Consider the following 18152-nt stretch of genomic DNA (forward strand, 5'->3'; position numbering starts at 1 on the left):
GTTGCATAGCTGCAGTGTTGTTTACCTCTGTGTTTGCATCCATAGTGTGAAGCTGGGGCAGCGCTAAATATAGACCGCCGCTTCCACCCCCGCGGTTAAAATCCCAAACTCACATCTTACCATCATCATCATGCAACCCCAAAGCTCAATTCAAAGTTAAGGATTATGACAACGGCAATCCAATTGTGGTTTTGAAATCCAATCACGCTGCAGTGGTGAATAATTCCAATCTTTGGCTCTGTTGTGGTCTCAGGGCAGAAAAGCAACGTGGATATTTGAATTTGTGCTGGAGGGGGAGAATGGAGACATGCGTAAAAATAGAGAGACTTGTTGGAAACAATGGATTTAGCACAGATGAGCTCTGCGGGGTTTGAGTCATCTGCCTTTGCCTGTTTGCGGTTTCTCGCGGGTTTCGTTGTCGGATCCCCCGTTCAGACTGAGCTGTAGAAGACGGTCAATGTGTGCAGAATTAAGTTAGAGATAATGGACATGGGGCAGAGAAACAGCTGCAGGTAATGTAGCGCCATATGATTTCCACAATGCAGACAAAAACTGATGAAATCATGGAATTTGGTGATAAAAATTTAATCAACTGTAAAACATGGAATATTGCAGAATCTTCCATCATTTGGCTGAAATTGACAAAAGTAGGCCCAATTATCAAAATCAAAAGTAGACATTGTAGTCACCTAAATGATTTCATAATTGCAAAAATAGGGTTAGAGAAATGATTCCGTTTTCGATTGGCGTGTCTTGAGAGGGGGGTCGGTCTGGCGTGACACACACAACTTGGTTTTCACTTTGAGATCTGTTGGATATACAGTAGGTGAAGCAATATCATCTTAGAATCTAATGGGATATTCACAGACAAAATGGTCATGGTTTTATCCTGATTACATTTAAAGCAAGTGTCGGGTATATTACTGTCATATTTATTTAATTTGGTGGGGGGTTACATACGTCCGCATCAACCAATTGAATCAAAGTAGCCTCAAATGAGTGTTGGCTGTTTGTGTCTGAGCTTCCAGACATGCTATGTTCCAATCATCATTTGAGATGTCCTCCTCTAAATCTGCCAGCAAGGCGTCAAGTCTGGATGTTGAGGTCTCACTAGAACCAGATGCAAGCCAGTTGTAAATTAATGAAATTAAGCCCCTACTATTACAATTCTTTGTCATAATTTCTTCTACGGATGAGAGTGCAGGAATTTCCAATGAGTGGTTTTGCATAGAAGAAATAAAACTCCTCAATTGCAAGAATTAAAAAAAAGCTTCCTCAAAAGACATCAAAACCACTTTTTTCATATAAAATCACATATTTTACTTCACCCTTCCATTGCCCAAATCTTGAATCCAGCATCCAGTTATAACCCTGGTTTTATGAATAATATGAGTTGACTCAGCTATGGGAGCAGACGCTCTGCGGCCTACAGAAACATCATAGTTAATCACCGCTCCCTTACCCTCTTTTCAGTTGTGGTTGGCGGACATGATCTCTGTTATACGAACGGAGAGACTCAGGTTCTTTAGGACCAACTCACCTGGGAGATTTAAAACTATTTGGGACTCGTTTCTGGCCTACCTTGACGAGGTTAGGGGTGACGGGTGATTCGCCCGGCCGGTCTCTCTCCCTTGTGTGGGATCCCACGCATATATATATTTTACAAGCACATAAGCTCTGTATGTAACTGGTGGCACTGTGTTGTAATTTTGTAATGTTTTTTCTTTCTTTTCCTGTATCGGAGTTTGTTCGTTTTTCTGTGTTCTGAAATTTTTTAATTGCAAAATAAAATATATTAAAAAAATCACCGCTTTCACCGCTTACTGCCCCTAGAGAGTAAAAAATCTAATTTTCATCTGACCCCAATATAAGGGTATATATTGGTGTAGGTTTAGTATGCTGCGTCTGAGGGTCGCAGAGAGGTCTGCTCCCATAGCTGAGTCAACTCACGGTTATTAGAGATAAAACTGTGATTCATAGGGGCGGGATACCAGGCTAGATCATTAGTGTGTTTCAGTCATACATTTGTTCCATCCTGTAGGATCAGTGTGGCAGGCAATATGGTCCATCTACACTGAGTATGGATGGACTGTCAATCTACAAATATGTATACATTCCTAATATTAAGTTACATTACAGCCCATTTTGTCCTTATCTTAGTTGTCTCAAGGCTTGAAAATCCCTTGGTGAAATCAATAAGTGGCTGTATTCTTAGACGTTATCCCCTCAGTGTGTGTTTTACAAAATGTAGCACATATATTACAGTACTGTACATATGACATTGACTTCAGCCAGTAATATGACCTGTCTATGATGTGGTATTTGGCTGAGGATGGCTGACCTCTAGTGGACCCTTTCTCTGCCTGAGAGCAAACACTGCCACAGCTTCAAATGGCCTGAGAATTGCACCGTAGATATTATATTCCTATAGATGGGTCACCGCAGGCTCCGCCAATTCTAACAAATGGTAGCAGCAAGTCTCCTAAATGGGCGTGGTCAACCATTGACTCAGTCCTGCCGAAAGTCTCCCTAAGTGGGCGTGTCCGTGGAAAACCATGGGCAAAACCCACGTGACAAAATGACGGGAAGTGAGTTGAAGTTGGGCCGTCTTGCTTGAATCCCATCGTCTTTGATTGCATTTGGCGTGGATACAAACAGCTGTCCATGATGCAGTTATGTGAATAAGCTGCATTGGCTTCTATAATCAACACTGGATTAGACATCAGTGAACATTTAGTGTGTGTGTGTGTGTGTGTGTGTGTGTGTGTGTGTGTGTGTGTGTGTGTGTGCGTGTGTGTGTGTGTGTGCGTGTGCGTGCGCGTGCGTGCGTGTGCGTGCGCGTGTGTGTGTGTGCGTGCGCGCGCGCGCCTCCATATAGGGGCCATAATGCGAGTGTGTGATGGTTTGTGGGGATGTGCGAGATGTTTTGTGGCTCAATGCGGTCTATACAGCCAGCTGTGAGAAAGGACTGATGTACTGCCAACCTTTATTCAGTAATAGCGTATATAACAAAACAGCTGCTATAAATAATTGGCTTTTAATCACTTTGAAAGATTAGCCGTTACAATCATTCATCTTCAAATTCCTTTTAGTACCACACAGCCAGCTGTGGAATTGTTCTTCATTCCTGAGAAAACTCATCCTTTTCAGGGGCATGGTGGGACTGGAGCCTGGAACACTGAAAACAGTCACATTCAGACCTATGGGAAGTGATGGTCTCCAACCCACCTGTCTTGCGTGTCCTTAGACTATGGGAGGACACCTGCTTGTCCACAGGGAGAACATGAAACTCGTGTTCTCCCTGTGGGTCAAGGCTGGGTTATCAGACCTGATCTGATGTGAGGCGACAACAACCACTGAGCCCAGAACCCATTTGAAAATGTCTCTAATGCTTTCTAACGCTTCTCTCCACCATCAGTCTCTCACTGACCTCTTCCTGCACGCACACTGTCCACATTTTACTGCTTCGGTCTGAAGGTTAAGTTGCTTCAATCTATTTGCTGCTGCAGCCAGACTGCATTGTCCCACTTAGCACAACTGTTGTCGGTCTGCTTGAATGCAGGCAGACTGCCGCCACCTTAAAGGAAACAATAAAGCTGTGCATGTGTGCATCATATGCATCATAATGAATACAGTCTACACCCCTTCACAGACCTCTTCATTATAGAGAGAGGAAGTAAGTCTGCGCTCCCAGAGAGTCGCTGTTCTCCTGCAACATTTAAGCAAAGGGATTCTGCGTTGCGCTGCTAACAAACTAGCTCCAGAAATGTAGGAAGACCCCCCATCCCCCCCGTGTTACTCGCAAACTAGCTGGAGTTGTTCCCGAAGAACTAGGCTAGGCGTTTTATCATCTGTGTGCTCGGCTCATTAGCTAACCCCCCAGAGAGGGCTCTGTTACAACGCAGTGTATTTGTCCTGAATTCACATTCATACAGCGCAGTTCTCTGACTCCTCACTTTTATTTTGCCAAGGCAGATCTCTTGTTAGCACTGAGTGGTGGAGGAGACGGCGGCAGCCATGATTGACTGATTTGAAATCTTTCCTGTCTAGACATGGGAAAAGAACACACAGCTTTTCCCTTATTCTTTTCTTGTCTCCGTTTTAGAAAAGTGCTGAAGGTTATTATCATGATTGCTATTCAGTGAAATATGTTGATGAAATATGAATGTCAGACGGAATATATTTTACACACTCTAATAATTCTCTCTGTTCTCTCTATTATACTGTAGATGTGATTCCCCCCAATTATTTTGTTCCTTTGTGCATTTCAGATTCTTCAATCCATCGTAATGGGAAATAGCTTGTTTGTGGTCCTGGTTTCATCCCTGTCGTCTGTTCTCTCCCCTGTCTTCTGTTGGGTTTCAGGGCACCAGCGATTTCTGTGTGGCCCCTGACCAATACCTCATGAGCCAGACCAAGGATATCATCAGTGCTGGTGAGATTGACTGTGCACGATGCTTTTAACGCTGCATAAACAGGAGTTCTAATTTACAACAATGTTAAGCTGTCGCCGAGACACTAATTGTATAGTGAAAATGATGGCAGTGCTGGTCCAAAAGCCATGTAATCAGGTTTCTTTGCATAATGTGTGTGTGTGTGTTCTCCACAGATATAGTCCATTACTACCTGTACTGCAACCAGACTCGCTCCAATCCCTTCCAGCAGGTAGGCCTACTGAATATGACACCATGTCAGACACATTGCTCAACTCTTACAGATCTCTCATCTCTCTTTCTGTCTGCTCTGTCTCACTTGAATCCTAATTTAACCCCAACTCTAACGGAAAGTTTGAGGATTGCAATTCTCTCTCTCTCTCTCTCTCTCTCTCTCTCTGCCTGCATACTGTACCTGCCTGGGTTCACAGCTATTGACAGCCCTGCCACCACTATAGAGACACTGCGGAGCACGTCATCATTCAGAAACCACGCCCAAAACGGGAAAAAAAAAAAAAAAAAAAAAACGCCCCCAATCCTGGCGTTCTCCTATCCTATGTCACGTGTTGCACACAAAGATCATATGAACACTCCAACTTACTTCCTTGACAGCTAGATCCACATTTTTCTTCTCGCCAATTCTCAATGCTCGGGAGTACAAAAATACTTTAACTCATTGAGTGCCAGCCACTTTTGGAGAACGGACGCTCCCAGTGCCAGAGTTTCAGAGCTTTTTTCAGTGATTTCTCGAGGCCCACAGAATATTGTGTGATATTACTATGTAAACAATGAACACGCAAAAAGAACGATGAGACTCTTTTCTATCATCAGCAAAAACAGGTTTATTGATATCATTTTCCGTTCTTTAGTTATCAGCCGGAGAAGATAGCTTGATTTAACAAAAAAGAGCAGTTTTTTTCTAGAAGCTGAGATAATGGCCCTTTTGTGAAATTAAACATTTCAAACACATCACTGACTCTGAAGCAAATTTTCTGATGTAGTCACACCTCAAAAATAATTTCCTTCAATAAAACAGTGAAGGCCAGGGAATTTTGTTTGGCAGAATAATATTTTTAGCTGCAACCAGCAGCGCTGGCCCCTGCGTGCGCTGCTGGTTGCAGCTTCTTGCTGATCTTGATTTGCTGCTGGTGGGCATCGGATATTCTGGCTTGCGTTTGCCAACCCTGTCCTGCTGCCTGGGTCTGTCTGGGTCAGTGTTGTGTGCTGCTCTGCGTGCCCCCCCCCCCCCCCCCCCCCGCCCCGCCCCGCCTCAACTGCACACTCCTCCTTATGGGAGGTGGCTCTCTGCTGAGTTTGCTCTGCACTGTGAAGGGTGCGCGTCGGCGACATCCAGTTTTTTCCGCGTGTGTTTGTCACCGGCTACTACTGTATGCTTCCAGTTGAGAATAATAACGGCTGATCATGCGAATGGGCTGTCGGCGACAGCCTGTTGCAGCGGACATGGAGGAGCTCAATTGTGGGAGCAGATTGGCTGCTGCCTGCTGCAGGCACATCTAACGTTAAAACGCTTCATGCATATCGATGCATACGGATGCGATGCGATTTCCGTTTCCCCAACGACTTATTCTCTGTTTTTCTCTGCCTTTCTGTTAACCTGGAGAGCACTGTCGCCACCTAAGGGTTCTGTAAAATAGGTTATAGACCTCCAATAGCTATAATATTTGTACAGGAGAGGCAGAAGGCTTTGATCGACGCCCCACCGTCAAAAAACGCAATTGACGAACATGTCCGTCCTTGGCACTCTACGTTACTATTTGAAATGACGAACATGTCCGTCCATGGCACTCAATGAGTTAATTGGCGATTTTTTGCATTTGTTGTCTGCGCAGCCCACCACACAACAGCTTTTAGCTATGTTCGATTCAAGGAAAATGACGCTGGTGTGTATAGAAGTGAATGGAGAGCTTTCCCCCGTGATGGGCGTGGCCTATTTCATGCAGTGTCTCTATGGCAGATCGGATGAAAGCAATTTGGTTGAGGTGATTGGCTATGGTGAGCTTGCTACAGCTTGCTTGCTCTCTCTCTCTCTCTCTCTCTCTCTCTCTCTCTCCTCTGTCCCGTCGTCTCTCCATTCCTCTCTCTCTCCTCTGAGGTTCAGTGAGGTTACTCTTCCGAGAGCCCGAGAAGAGATTTTGGGTCAAGGCATCAGTCAGTGGAAAAGTCCATTTCTGCGGCCCCGGCTCGGCGGAGCTCACATTCTATTATCTAGTGCCTGTAGACATACCCTCAGGATCAGCAGGGCACAGCGGCAGAGGGCGCGCCAGCCACGTCATACCGCCAATGTCAGCACTCTAGCACTCTGAGTCTCTGGCACACACACACATGCGCACGCGCGCGAGCGCGCGCACACACACACACACACACACACACACACACACACACACACACACACACACACACACACACACACACACACACACACACACACACACACAGGGTGCAAAGTTCACAAGCAAACAGGCTGCTACAGGAACATGCATATTTTTCTCTCTCTCTCTCTCTCTCTCTCTCTCTCTCACTCTCTCTCTCTCATCTTATCTATTCCCAGCCTAAACCATGCCACTACCCAGCTGTACCCTCTATGCCCTTGTCCGCCATTGCCCTGGTCATTATCCTTATTTTATCTCCGTCGTTCTCTCCATAGCTCTTTTATTTTCTTCTCCTCGTTTGTTTCATTTGTTCTCTTTCATCCACCCTCTCTGCCCTCCACTGTCTCTGGCTTGTGGCTTTCTGATCAGGCCATTAGATTGTGCCGTGGAGAATCTTTGAACCACTGACAGCCATCCCACCAGTACCAAAAGTCCCTGAAAATGTTCAGATCAAAGGCAATAATATAATTTATGAGCTGAGGTAATTGGCCATGTCCTGTTTCAATTTAACAGTGTGCTACATGGCATTTTCTTGTTATGGTGGATGACTGTGAAGCTACGGTTTTATTTTGAAGATGTGACAGATGAAGACATTTACGGTTGGGGTTTGGATTTTAATTTAAGAAAAGCCAGAATGCTGAAGGTGCTCTGTCTTTGAGATGGGATGCTTATTCAGTTGTATTGTGCCCATTTGTGGGTCTTATTCTGCCCCCTGTTGGTAAGAGAACAAACCTACAAGCCCATCATGAGCTACTCAAACTGTGTAGTGATACTTTATATCTGTAATATTTGTAAAGAGTGGACAGTGGGAGAGTCCTTTGATTGACATAACTGTACTGTACAACCTTCTTTCTTTAGTCTCTGGAATGACATGAAATCTGCACATCAATTTAGAAAATGAAGCACCGTGATCTTCTTCAGGATGCACACTAGTGTTTGAAATGTCTGTGTTAACTGTATCTGATGATATTTTAAATATTGTTGGAAACCTTTTTTCTAGGTGTACAAATGCTCTTCCATTTTGGATCAGTGTCTAGTCTACTCTGCATCTGCATCTACTGTAGTTTATTTATTTTCTGCACGTTTGGTTCAAACCTTGCTTCTTTGTTGGCAGTCTCTGACCATCTTCCAGAGGTCGCTCACCACCATGCAGATCCAGATCCAGGGCCTTCTCCAATTTGCTGTGCCCCTCTTCCCCACAGCTGAGGTATCACACACACACACACACACACACACACACACACACACACACACACACACACACACACACACACACACACACACACACACACACACACACACACACACACACAGACTGTTGTGCAAATGAAGTGCTTCTCATAGGTTGTGAGTATGAAGCTCATTCCCGCCAAGCTTCTTATGGTGCTTCTCATGCTAAGGATGCAGGATGTTCTCATCCAAAGTAGCGATGAAGTATTTCACCATGAGCTGTTGGACCTCCGCAGAGAGACCTACTGGGTATCCAGCATTGGATACAAAGCAGCAGAGATGGGAAGTAACAGTAGTACAAATACTTTGTTACTGTACTTAAAGTCCCTGGAAACCAGAAATATTTTATTATTATTTAGCATTTTGAGTTCATCACATCACAGGAACCTATGTTAATAAGCCACCAGCCAAATTTGAACGATGATGAACGTCGCAAAGTATATACATTTAGGTTTGACAGTCATGGCAAAAGTAATGAGAATCAATTAGATTTTAGAGTGTATTTTCTCCCGCGGACTGTGTGGGCGTGTCCCGTCTGCAGCAGGTCTTTTCCTCTCTCTCTCTCTCTCTCTCTTTGAGGAGACTGCTCGGAGGAGACCTCATTCTCAGAGAGAGAGAGAAGGAGAGAGAGAGAGAAGGAAAGAGAGATGGAGTGTGTGTGTGTGTGTGTGTGTGTGTGTGTGTGTGTGCGCTGTGTGCGCTGTGTGTGTGTCAGTGTGTGTGTGCGCGCGTGCGTGCATGCGTGTGTGTGATTAGATTAAATCTTATGACGTGATAAGATCATGCATTTTAGCACCGCGCGCTCCGCTCTCTTCAATGAGGAAATGGAAATCCAGACCTTGTAGAAAAGTGTTGATTTTTGGGGTTAGGTTTGAAAGTAATTCTCTCTCTCTTCTGAGGCACACAATTACTCACATAAGACCCTAAATTTAATAGTTCAAAGGTTTTTGTGGAGAGGGCAGATCCCGAGGCTCTCAGGGTCTTTCTGGAGGCCAAGAGATGTCCTCGCAGTCTGGCTGACATGTGTCGGATCCGGATCCGCCAAGCGCTGGGCACACATCGCCTGAGCCAAGTTCACTCCCTACCACTAACACAAGTGATGAAGGACTTCGTGCTCCACCAAAACTGACTTGAAGGACTGTCTATTTTCATTTCCTAGATTTAGTTCTTCAGTGACTGTGTGTCAAACAAATCCAGGAAATACCATCAGCATACACCATGTGTAGCCAGTCCTACTATAATTGGAGAGCTGTGTCCCTGTGTGGTCGGTTCATTGTCTCCAGAGCCCCCACCCTAGAATTGAGCGCACGTAGCACGCGGAAATTCTAGTTATCTTAATGACGTGAGATTAATTTAGCTTTGCACAGAAGCAGCCGGTAGAAATACTTTTTACTTTTATACTTGATTACATTTCAGAGCCTGGAATTTTTTACTTTTACTTGAATAAACAAGTTGAATCAGTAAAACCATGAAGATTTTGTCTGTGAATATTCCATTATATTCAAAGATGATATTGCTTCATCTATATCCAACAGGTCTCAACATCGGCCTATGAATCGAGCGCGTGTAGTGCGCAAGATGCCTAGTTATAATACTGTACAATGCATAATACTGTTGGCATCTGTACAATGAAAAAACAATAAAGATTATTCTACTTTTACCAGTCTTTTTTACACAAGTAACTACTTCTACTTAAGTAAAGAATGTGTGTACTTTTCCCATCTCTGCAAAGCAGCGATGAAGTATTTCACCATGAGCTGTTGACCTCTCCACAGAGAGACCTACTGGGTATCTGTATTTCACCATGAGCTGTTGACCTCTCCACAGAGAGACCTACTGGGTATCCAGCATTTGCTCAACTCCTCTGAGGCCGGCCTGCACCAGCTGACTGCCCTGCTGGACTGCAGGGGGCTCAACAAGGTTTGTTCACCGCATCCTAATTGGCAACACAGCGGCACAACTAGGTCAACAGGAGAGTGACTATGGAAGGTTTCACCATAGAACTGAAACGAGAACCGGGAAGACAGCAAGCAGAACATCTGTAGGCTGCTGTACTGCCTGACTTGTGCAGTGTAGCTCATCACAGACCCAGTGATCTAAATTAGTGGTTCTCAGAGTAGGGTCCGGGGACCCCCAGGGGTCCTTGAGGGGCTTCCAGGGGGTCCCCAGCAAAAAGTAGCCATCCATAAGTCGCACAATGACAGAATGCATTACTATTTTGCTCATGGGTTTCATACAATTTTCTGTAATAGAACATCTAAAAGCAAAAACCTTATGGATGGGGGTCCGTGTTCTAATTTCTGTTCTAATTTCTGTGTCTTAGATTTAAGCTTAATTTGTCTGCTTGCCTATGAATTTCAATAGGACCGCTAGTGTCTGCTTATACACACAAAAACGTGTGTGTGTGTGTGTGTGTTTGTGTGTTTGACCTTTTTAGGACTATCTGGATGCGCTGGTGGGGGTGTGCTATGACGGGGTGGAGGGTCTGCTCTACCTCTGCCTCTTCTCCATCCTGGCAGCCTGTGCTTTCTGTGTCATGCTGTGTGCCATTCCCAGGGCATGGAGACAGATTGCCTGCAGGTCAGTTTGCCCTCTGCCTGCCTGCCTGCCTGCCTTGAATGCCCTCATTTCCCAATCCTCCACCCCTCTCTAGTCTGTGCTGCATCAAATATGAGCCAATTGGCTAGCGATACAGTATAGTTAATGCGTTGTTCACCATACCTATACACCTACCTATACACAGTATGTTGGAGAACACATAATAAAGGGCTTTGGTGAAATTTGAAACACCACTTTTACCACATGTATGTGGCGCAGTGCTAGCGCCCTCACACACTCCCCTCACAGCAAGAAGGTCCTGGGTTTGATTCCCGCCTGGGACACTGTTGACACTGGGGGTATGTCTCCGCATGCCTTCGGTGCCTGGTGCCCACATGGGTTATCTTGTGAGAAAGGGCCTTTCTGTGCGGAGTTTGCATGTTCTTCCCGTGCTCCCCGGGGGTTTTCCTCCTTAAATAACACCCCACTAAAAACATGCAGATGATTGTCGTCTGACCAGCGGCGGTTGGAAGAAGTTGGTCCCCGGGCGCTCCACTGCAGCTGCCCGCCGCTCCTGCTGAGCCTGGAGGAGGACGAGCCAGGATGGGTCAAACGCGGAAGACAAATTTCTTTCTCAACTTTTCTTGGTCATGTGGTGGTATAGCCGCAAAACGCGACTATTTCACTCGAGTACCTCTCCCATCATAGTCGCGCTCGCCCGACCCCTTTATCGAGGGAAAGTTGCACATTTAGCGATCTACAAGCTTCAAACATGCACCAATCACTAATATAAACTACGCACCTTGTTGCCACGGATGTTGTCGAGCAGGCCGCGCTGAGGCCGCGCTTTGTTAACTCGTATTTTAAGAAAGTTTGGGTTATTTGTGTGTCCGGAAACATTATTTTCCCTTCTCCAACGACTCTTCTTCTTTTTTGCTGCTCACCGGTTCAACTGCTCAACTGCGCCACCGCATCATGGGGTATTACATCATGTGTCAAGTATGGGGTTTGCCCTGTGTCGTTCTGTCAGTCATGCGGTGGCGCAGTTGAGCAGTTGAACCGGTGAGCAGCAAAAAAGAAGAAGAGTCGTTGGAGAAGGGAAAATAATGTTTCCGGACACACAAATAACCCAAACTTTCTTAAAATACGAGTTAACAAAGCGCGGCCTCAGCGCGGCCTGCTCGACAACATCCGTGGCAACAAGGTGCGTAGTTTATATTAGTGATTGGTGCATGTTTGAAGCTTGTAGATCGCTAAATGTGCAACTTTCCCTCGATAAAGGGGTCGGGCGAGCGCGACTATGATGGGAGAGGTACTCGAGTGAAATAGTCGCGTTTTGCGGCTAGTGGTGGTAGTGAGCATAAGGTTACAAATGGCTCAATTCCACCACATTTTACAGCCCTGCACAGCCCGTCACCACTCGGCTCTACTTGCTTCAACCCGATGGACGTTCTGCTTCGACCGCCCTTCATCTGCCCCCGCCCACACCTGGTCGTCACAGCGACCGCATATCTGCCCTCCACCCATGTTCTGAAATAGGCTATAACATAACGTTACAATTAAATCCATACACAGAACTTTTAAACTGTTTATGAAATACTGGTGCCTCTAAATTACCTACAGTGTGTGTGTGTGTGTGTGTGTGTGTGTGTGTGTGTGTGTGTGTGTGTGTGTGAGAGAGAGAGAGAGAGAGAGCAGTGCTGGCATGATCACAGTCCTTGATCCTGGCCTGAGCAGCCAGCTCATAGCATCACAGCATGTTGGGCGGGTGTTACAGTGTACATGGGCAAAAGTGACAATCGACCAGGAGAATGGATATCACTTTGTTGTTAGTCAAAACTCACAAGCGCTGCACGAGGGACGGGCGCGAGGGACGGGGGTTGCGCTAGAGTGAAGCCTCTACCCCCGCGGCCTCTCACCAGGCAAAACCGCGGCTTCACCAGGCGCCTGCGGCCTAGCGGAGCCGACGCAGCACTAACTACACAAGCGCTTCAGAGCAGCGGACTTTTGGACAATTGAAACCACCGCGCCGATTTTATTTCACCAGAGGCGAAGGCAGCAAAACAAAAGACTGATAGAAAAGCATAATAGAAGAGAAAAGAAGGTAAACTGGTATGCAGCATTGCATTGACAGTCAGTAGGATATAGAGAGTAAACACGATTCTGCCTGACCAATCAGTCGCCTACAATGTTTTCACGTCACGGTATGGACCCGGGTTGGCAGAAATAGAACCCCGACGAGGCAGGTACTAAAAGTAGCCCAGCTCAGCCCCAAATCTAACCGAGCTGGGCCGGTTTATACCGGTGGGATGAGACCAAAAGTCGAGTCGAGCGGAGCGGGACCGCGCTACTAGCTGCGGTGGGATTGGGCCAAAAGTTCAAGTCAGGCTGAGGGCCAAGTGTTGAATAAAAAAGTGCCTGCCAGTGGCTGCTGACCAAACGCATACGTAGTAGTAGACACAATTGCCACCCCATTGGGTCTTCTACTGACATTTCCCTCCATCTCTCCAGGGAGCGAGATTATGACGACATCGACGAGGAAGACCCGTTCAACCCGCGGGCCAGGAGGATAGGCTCGCAGACTCAGAACCCCAACCACACCAACATGCACAGCTTGTGCAGCTACAGCAGCAGCATGGGCAGCCAGAGCAGCCTGCACCCCCCCGCCCAGGCCGTCTCCAACGCCCCCCTGTCTGACTACATGTGAGTGGAAGGAATAGAGAGGCAAAGTGGGGGATCGTGTGCTTCAAGCAGAGATGGGGGACTTTGATGACAATGAGGCGCAAAAATCACTCGGTGGACTCAATGAGGGGGAATGAATGCTTGTGTGTTCTAGAGGTTTCACAGACTAGTCGACCATCAAAACCACTAGTCGACACTGTGCATCATAGTTGGCTAATTATTCATCTGTGGTTTTAGGAATAAACAATCTTTAAATAAATAGTTTGAACAATCATTTTCTACATGATGCCAGGTTAAATAAACAGAATTGAAGGTATTTAGAGAAGGAAAGACTCCCGTCTATGTTGTTCCTGCAGTCAAACAGTCGCTATCTCCCGCTCAGACAAGTTGCTGGGGTTTAGCGGCTCATTTGTAAACAGCCTCTCCCAGCCAATCAGGACCCTGCTATTTAACATACCCCCAGGTTGGTACCGCCTACATTAGTTAACCCTTTGCTGGCTGTATTTGAGACCTTTTTGACCAGAATTGATCATTTTTATTGGGTGAAAAAAATATGATATATCTCCCATGACTTGTCGATTAGTTGGTAGTCGATGACTACTAAAATGCAGTAGTCGTGAATGCCATAGTTTGTGCAGAATTCATGTGTTTCTGCACAACCAAGCGGAAAAACATAAATCACAATACCAACTCATACAATAAGTCTGTAATGTAGCTCCAAAATGTATTTTTTTTAATACAATGTACTCAAGTCTTACTTCACTGTCATTATGTGTGAGCAGTGACTGCTTAACTGTGTGCATGATACAGTGAGGTTGACTGTGGCAATGCAGTGACAGCAGGAAGTTACTGTATCACGTCAAGACAACAGCTTGTGATCACAGTTAGGAATTGGCTCAACAAACTAGATAATTAAATTAGTCAATTATGTCTGAGACCTGGCTGTTCATCTTTGTTTTTCCTCGATGTTTCTCTCTTGTTCATTTTATTCCTTTCTTTCTTTCTTACTTACTCCCTTCGCTCTGCTTCCTTTCCCCCGTGTCTCTCAGGAACCAGGCGGCTCTGTTCGGGGGAAATCCACGGTACGAGAACGTGCCTCTGATTGGACGAGGCTCTCCACCCCCCTCGGTGCGTTGGGTCCCAGAGGCCAAGTCCTTCCTATGATGTCACTCTGAGCTAACCAGTCAGCCTTTACCCTAAAAAGCACAAGAAAAACTGTCTTAGTATTATGATTATTACTCCTGATCATTTAATTCAGGGCTACATTTTCACACAGTAAGGTTTTTGCTTTCTAAAAACCAGCTGATACACAGATAGCTCCTCATCTGTGACTGGTGCAACTCCTTAACTTTGTTAGTTTCTTGCTTAATTATGACCTCACTGATTTGGTTCACATTGGTCAAATGTTATGCAACTGTAGTCAGAGGCCGACTTACCAAAGCAAGGACAGGAGAGGCAGAATGTATTTAATTATTTAAATATGAACTGAACATCATTTAGTAGTCTCTCTCTGGCCATATTCCCCGGACAAAATACTCTAGGTCAGTCACTAGAGGTTGTCTTCCAGATTGAATACAATGAGTTCCCACTGGGTCACTTTTACTCCCATCATATCAAGGAGACAGAAATAGGGATTTTTGGGGGGATTTATTACATTTTCATTGGACCCGGCCTCTCAATATTCATGCTGTGTGGGTGTAAGGAAATATAAGTGACTGCCGTTTGGATGCAATCTAATCTAATCTCCCTCAGATCAGTGCGAGTTATCTTCAGCAGCACTAACTGTTGTGTTTTGTTGACAGAAAATAAATCCCAAAAGTGTATATTTTATTACTGATAAATTATGTAATGTTTGTTGTTAGTGGTAGTGGTGTGACTTCCAAAAGGCTCCGACAAAGACAAATCTCTATTTTCTTACTCTTCAGATTTTCCACACAATTTCAGCACTATTTGTAGAGGCAATAGAAAAATAGCAAGATTAGTTCTGCCATGTAAAGTCTGATGTCACTTCTCTCATTAGCTTCCAGGCTCTAGTTAAACTTTCAACGGCTGATGACCATAGAGGATGTGACCTTGAACGCAGCCTTACTTCCTTCCTAATCAAAACCAATGCCATGCAAATAATGTATAAGTTCTCCCTCCTTACTGCAATTTGACAACGCCATACTCTTCAGCTAACAGCTTCTTTTATATATTTTTTTGTTTGTTCGTTTGTTATTTCTGTGTTTGTTTGTATCTTTCATTTTTATATTTTTCCTCTTTTTTATCAACTTTTGGAGGTATACTCTCAGCAGTATAGAAACCGAGTAAGTCTTCTCCACTCCTCCTTTCATCTTCTCTTTGGGATTAATGACCCCCCCCCCCCTTCCCCTTAACTTTTCGCTGTTGCATCTCCGTCTCTTTTACCTTTCCTTTGATTTCCATTACCTTTTGGTTTACTCTGCGTTCTTCCTTTCTTTCTGGCATGGCTTTTTGACTCGTCCTCATCCCAGACAGTCTTTTTTTTTTTTTTTTTTTGGACCTAGCGAGGGTTTGTTGAGAGAGTGGTCGTCCCCGGAGTCCCCCACACACAGATACTCTCCTGTGCATGCAGTCCAACCCTGACCCCCCTCCCCCCCCCCCACTCCTCATCCAATTCTATAGCGTGTACCGCCGTGAGGCGTCGTGTGTACTAGTGCTATAGAATTCAGCTGATCCTGATGTGCCCCCTGCCACAGTGCCTGTGGTCTGACACATGAGGGCAGTGTGGTGCCACCCTCGCTGTTCATGTCAAAGTGCTTGACATTGGCACAGCACAATCTGCCTGTCGCTAAGTGTACACTTGATGGGTAAGGGATTGATTTTATGCACCAGGCCAGTTTAGCAGCTATGAATTAAGCCTCATCGTGCCCAACTTCTTGCGTGTTTAGCTCAGGCTTTATCCATGCCCGTTAAGTCCTGACTCACACATGCACACACAGCTTGTAATATATTCTGTCTGTTCCTTTGCCCCCTGCAGTACTCCCCCAGTATGAGGGCTACCTATCTGTCCATGACCGAGGAGCAGAGTAGACACTTTGGCAACGACTTCCAGGCATAGACTTGCTCCCTCCTTCCTTCCTCTCTTCGTCTGTCCGGGAGGAAAAAACAGTACCATATCAACACACACACACACACACACACACACACACACACACACACACACACACACACACACACACACACACACACACACACACACACACACACACACACACACACACACACACACACACACACACACACACACACACACACACACACACACACACACACACACACACACACACACACACACACACACACACACACACTAACTACTCAACAGGCAAAGAGTGTGCTGCTACAGTGCTGACCCTCTGGTGTAAACCTACTGTATGAAGTGATGGAGTGTCCGTCACAGAGAACAGTGTATCATCCCAGTAGTCCAGGACTCCCACCTGCTGTCTCAGGACCACGGAACCGTGTCTGTATTGTTCCGCATTGTGTTGTGCGGTCATTCCCGTTTTGTCACACTTCTCTGCCCCGAGCCTTCTGCGGGAAAACTCTAAACGCTCAAAAAGTGCTGACGTACTGTTGAACCTGCTCTTACAGTCTTCATTCAGATAAAACATACAGGTGACTCATTCAGATAAAACATTCAGGTGAGTCATTCAGATAAAACATACAGGTGAGTCATTCATATAAAACATACAGGTGACTCATTCAGATAAAACATACAGGTGACTCATTCAGATAAAACATACAGGTGAGTCATTCAGATAAAACATACAGGTGAGTCATTCATATAAAACATACAGGTGACTCATTCAGATAAAACATACAGGTGACTCATTCAGATAAAACATACAGGTGAGTCATTCATATAAAACATACAGGTGAGTCATTCATATAAAACATACAGGTGACTCATTCAGATAAAACATTCAGGTGAGTCATTCAGATAAAATATACAGGTGACTCATTCACATAAAACATACAGGTGACTCATTCAGATAAAACATACAGGTGACTCATTCAGATAAAACATACAGGTGAGTCATTCAGATAAAACATACAGGTGAGTCATTCATATAAAACATACAGGTGACTCATTCAGATAAAACATACAGGTGACTCATTCAGATAAACCATACAGGTGAGTCATTCAGATAAAACATACAGGTGAGTCATTCATATAAAACATACAGGTGACTCATTCAGATAAAACATACAGGTGACTCATTCAGATAAACCATACAGGTGACTCATTCAGATAAAACATACAGGTGAGTCATTCATATAAAACATACACGTGACTCATTCAGATAAAATATACAGGTGAGTCATTCAGATAAAACATACAGGTGAGTCATTCAGATAAAACATACAGGTGAGTCATTCATATAAAACATACAGGTGACTCATTCAGATAAAACATACAGGTGAGTCATTCAGATAAAACATACAGGTGAGTCATTCAGATAAAATATACAGGTGAGTCATTCAGATAAACCATACAGGTGACTCATTCAGATAAACCATACAGGTGACTCATTCAGATAAACCATACAGGTGAGTCATTCAGATAAAACATACAGGTGAGTCATTCAGATAAAACATACAGGTGAGTCATTCAGATAAAACATACAGGTGAGTCATTCAGATAAAACATACAGGTGAGTCATTCACATAAAACATACAGGTGAGTCATTCAGATAAACCATACAGGTGAGTCATTCAGATAAAACACAGGTGAGTCATTCATATAAAACACTACAGGTGAGTCATTCAGATAAACCATACAGGTGACTCATTCAGATAAAATATACAGGTGAGTCATTCACATAAAACACACAGGTGACTCATTCAGATAAAACAT

General features: G+C 44.8%; 1 protein-coding gene across 1 annotated transcript in view; it reads left to right on the plus strand.

Moving 5' to 3' along the window:
• The window catches only part of ttyh2 (tweety family member 2), a gene marked incomplete at both ends in the record, with an annotated part of 84600 nt that extends 68248 nt beyond the window's left edge, over positions 1-16352 (plus strand). The window contains 8 exons of the mRNA XM_083634518.1: positions 4366-4435; positions 4610-4665; positions 7938-8030; positions 9881-9973; positions 10491-10633; positions 13103-13294; positions 14323-14401; positions 16272-16352. Of these exons, the coding sequence (XP_083490644.1) occupies positions 4366-4435; positions 4610-4665; positions 7938-8030; positions 9881-9973; positions 10491-10633; positions 13103-13294; positions 14323-14401; positions 16272-16352 (807 nt within the window). The remainder of the gene's footprint in view (positions 1-4365; positions 4436-4609; positions 4666-7937; positions 8031-9880; positions 9974-10490; positions 10634-13102; positions 13295-14322; positions 14402-16271) is intronic.
• Positions 16353-18152: the final 1800 nt, after the last annotated feature.

Source organism: Poromitra crassiceps (assembly GCF_964638095.1).
Source record: "Poromitra crassiceps genome assembly, chromosome: 4".
Classification (NCBI taxonomy): Eukaryota; Metazoa; Chordata; class Actinopteri; order Beryciformes; family Melamphaidae; genus Poromitra; species Poromitra crassiceps.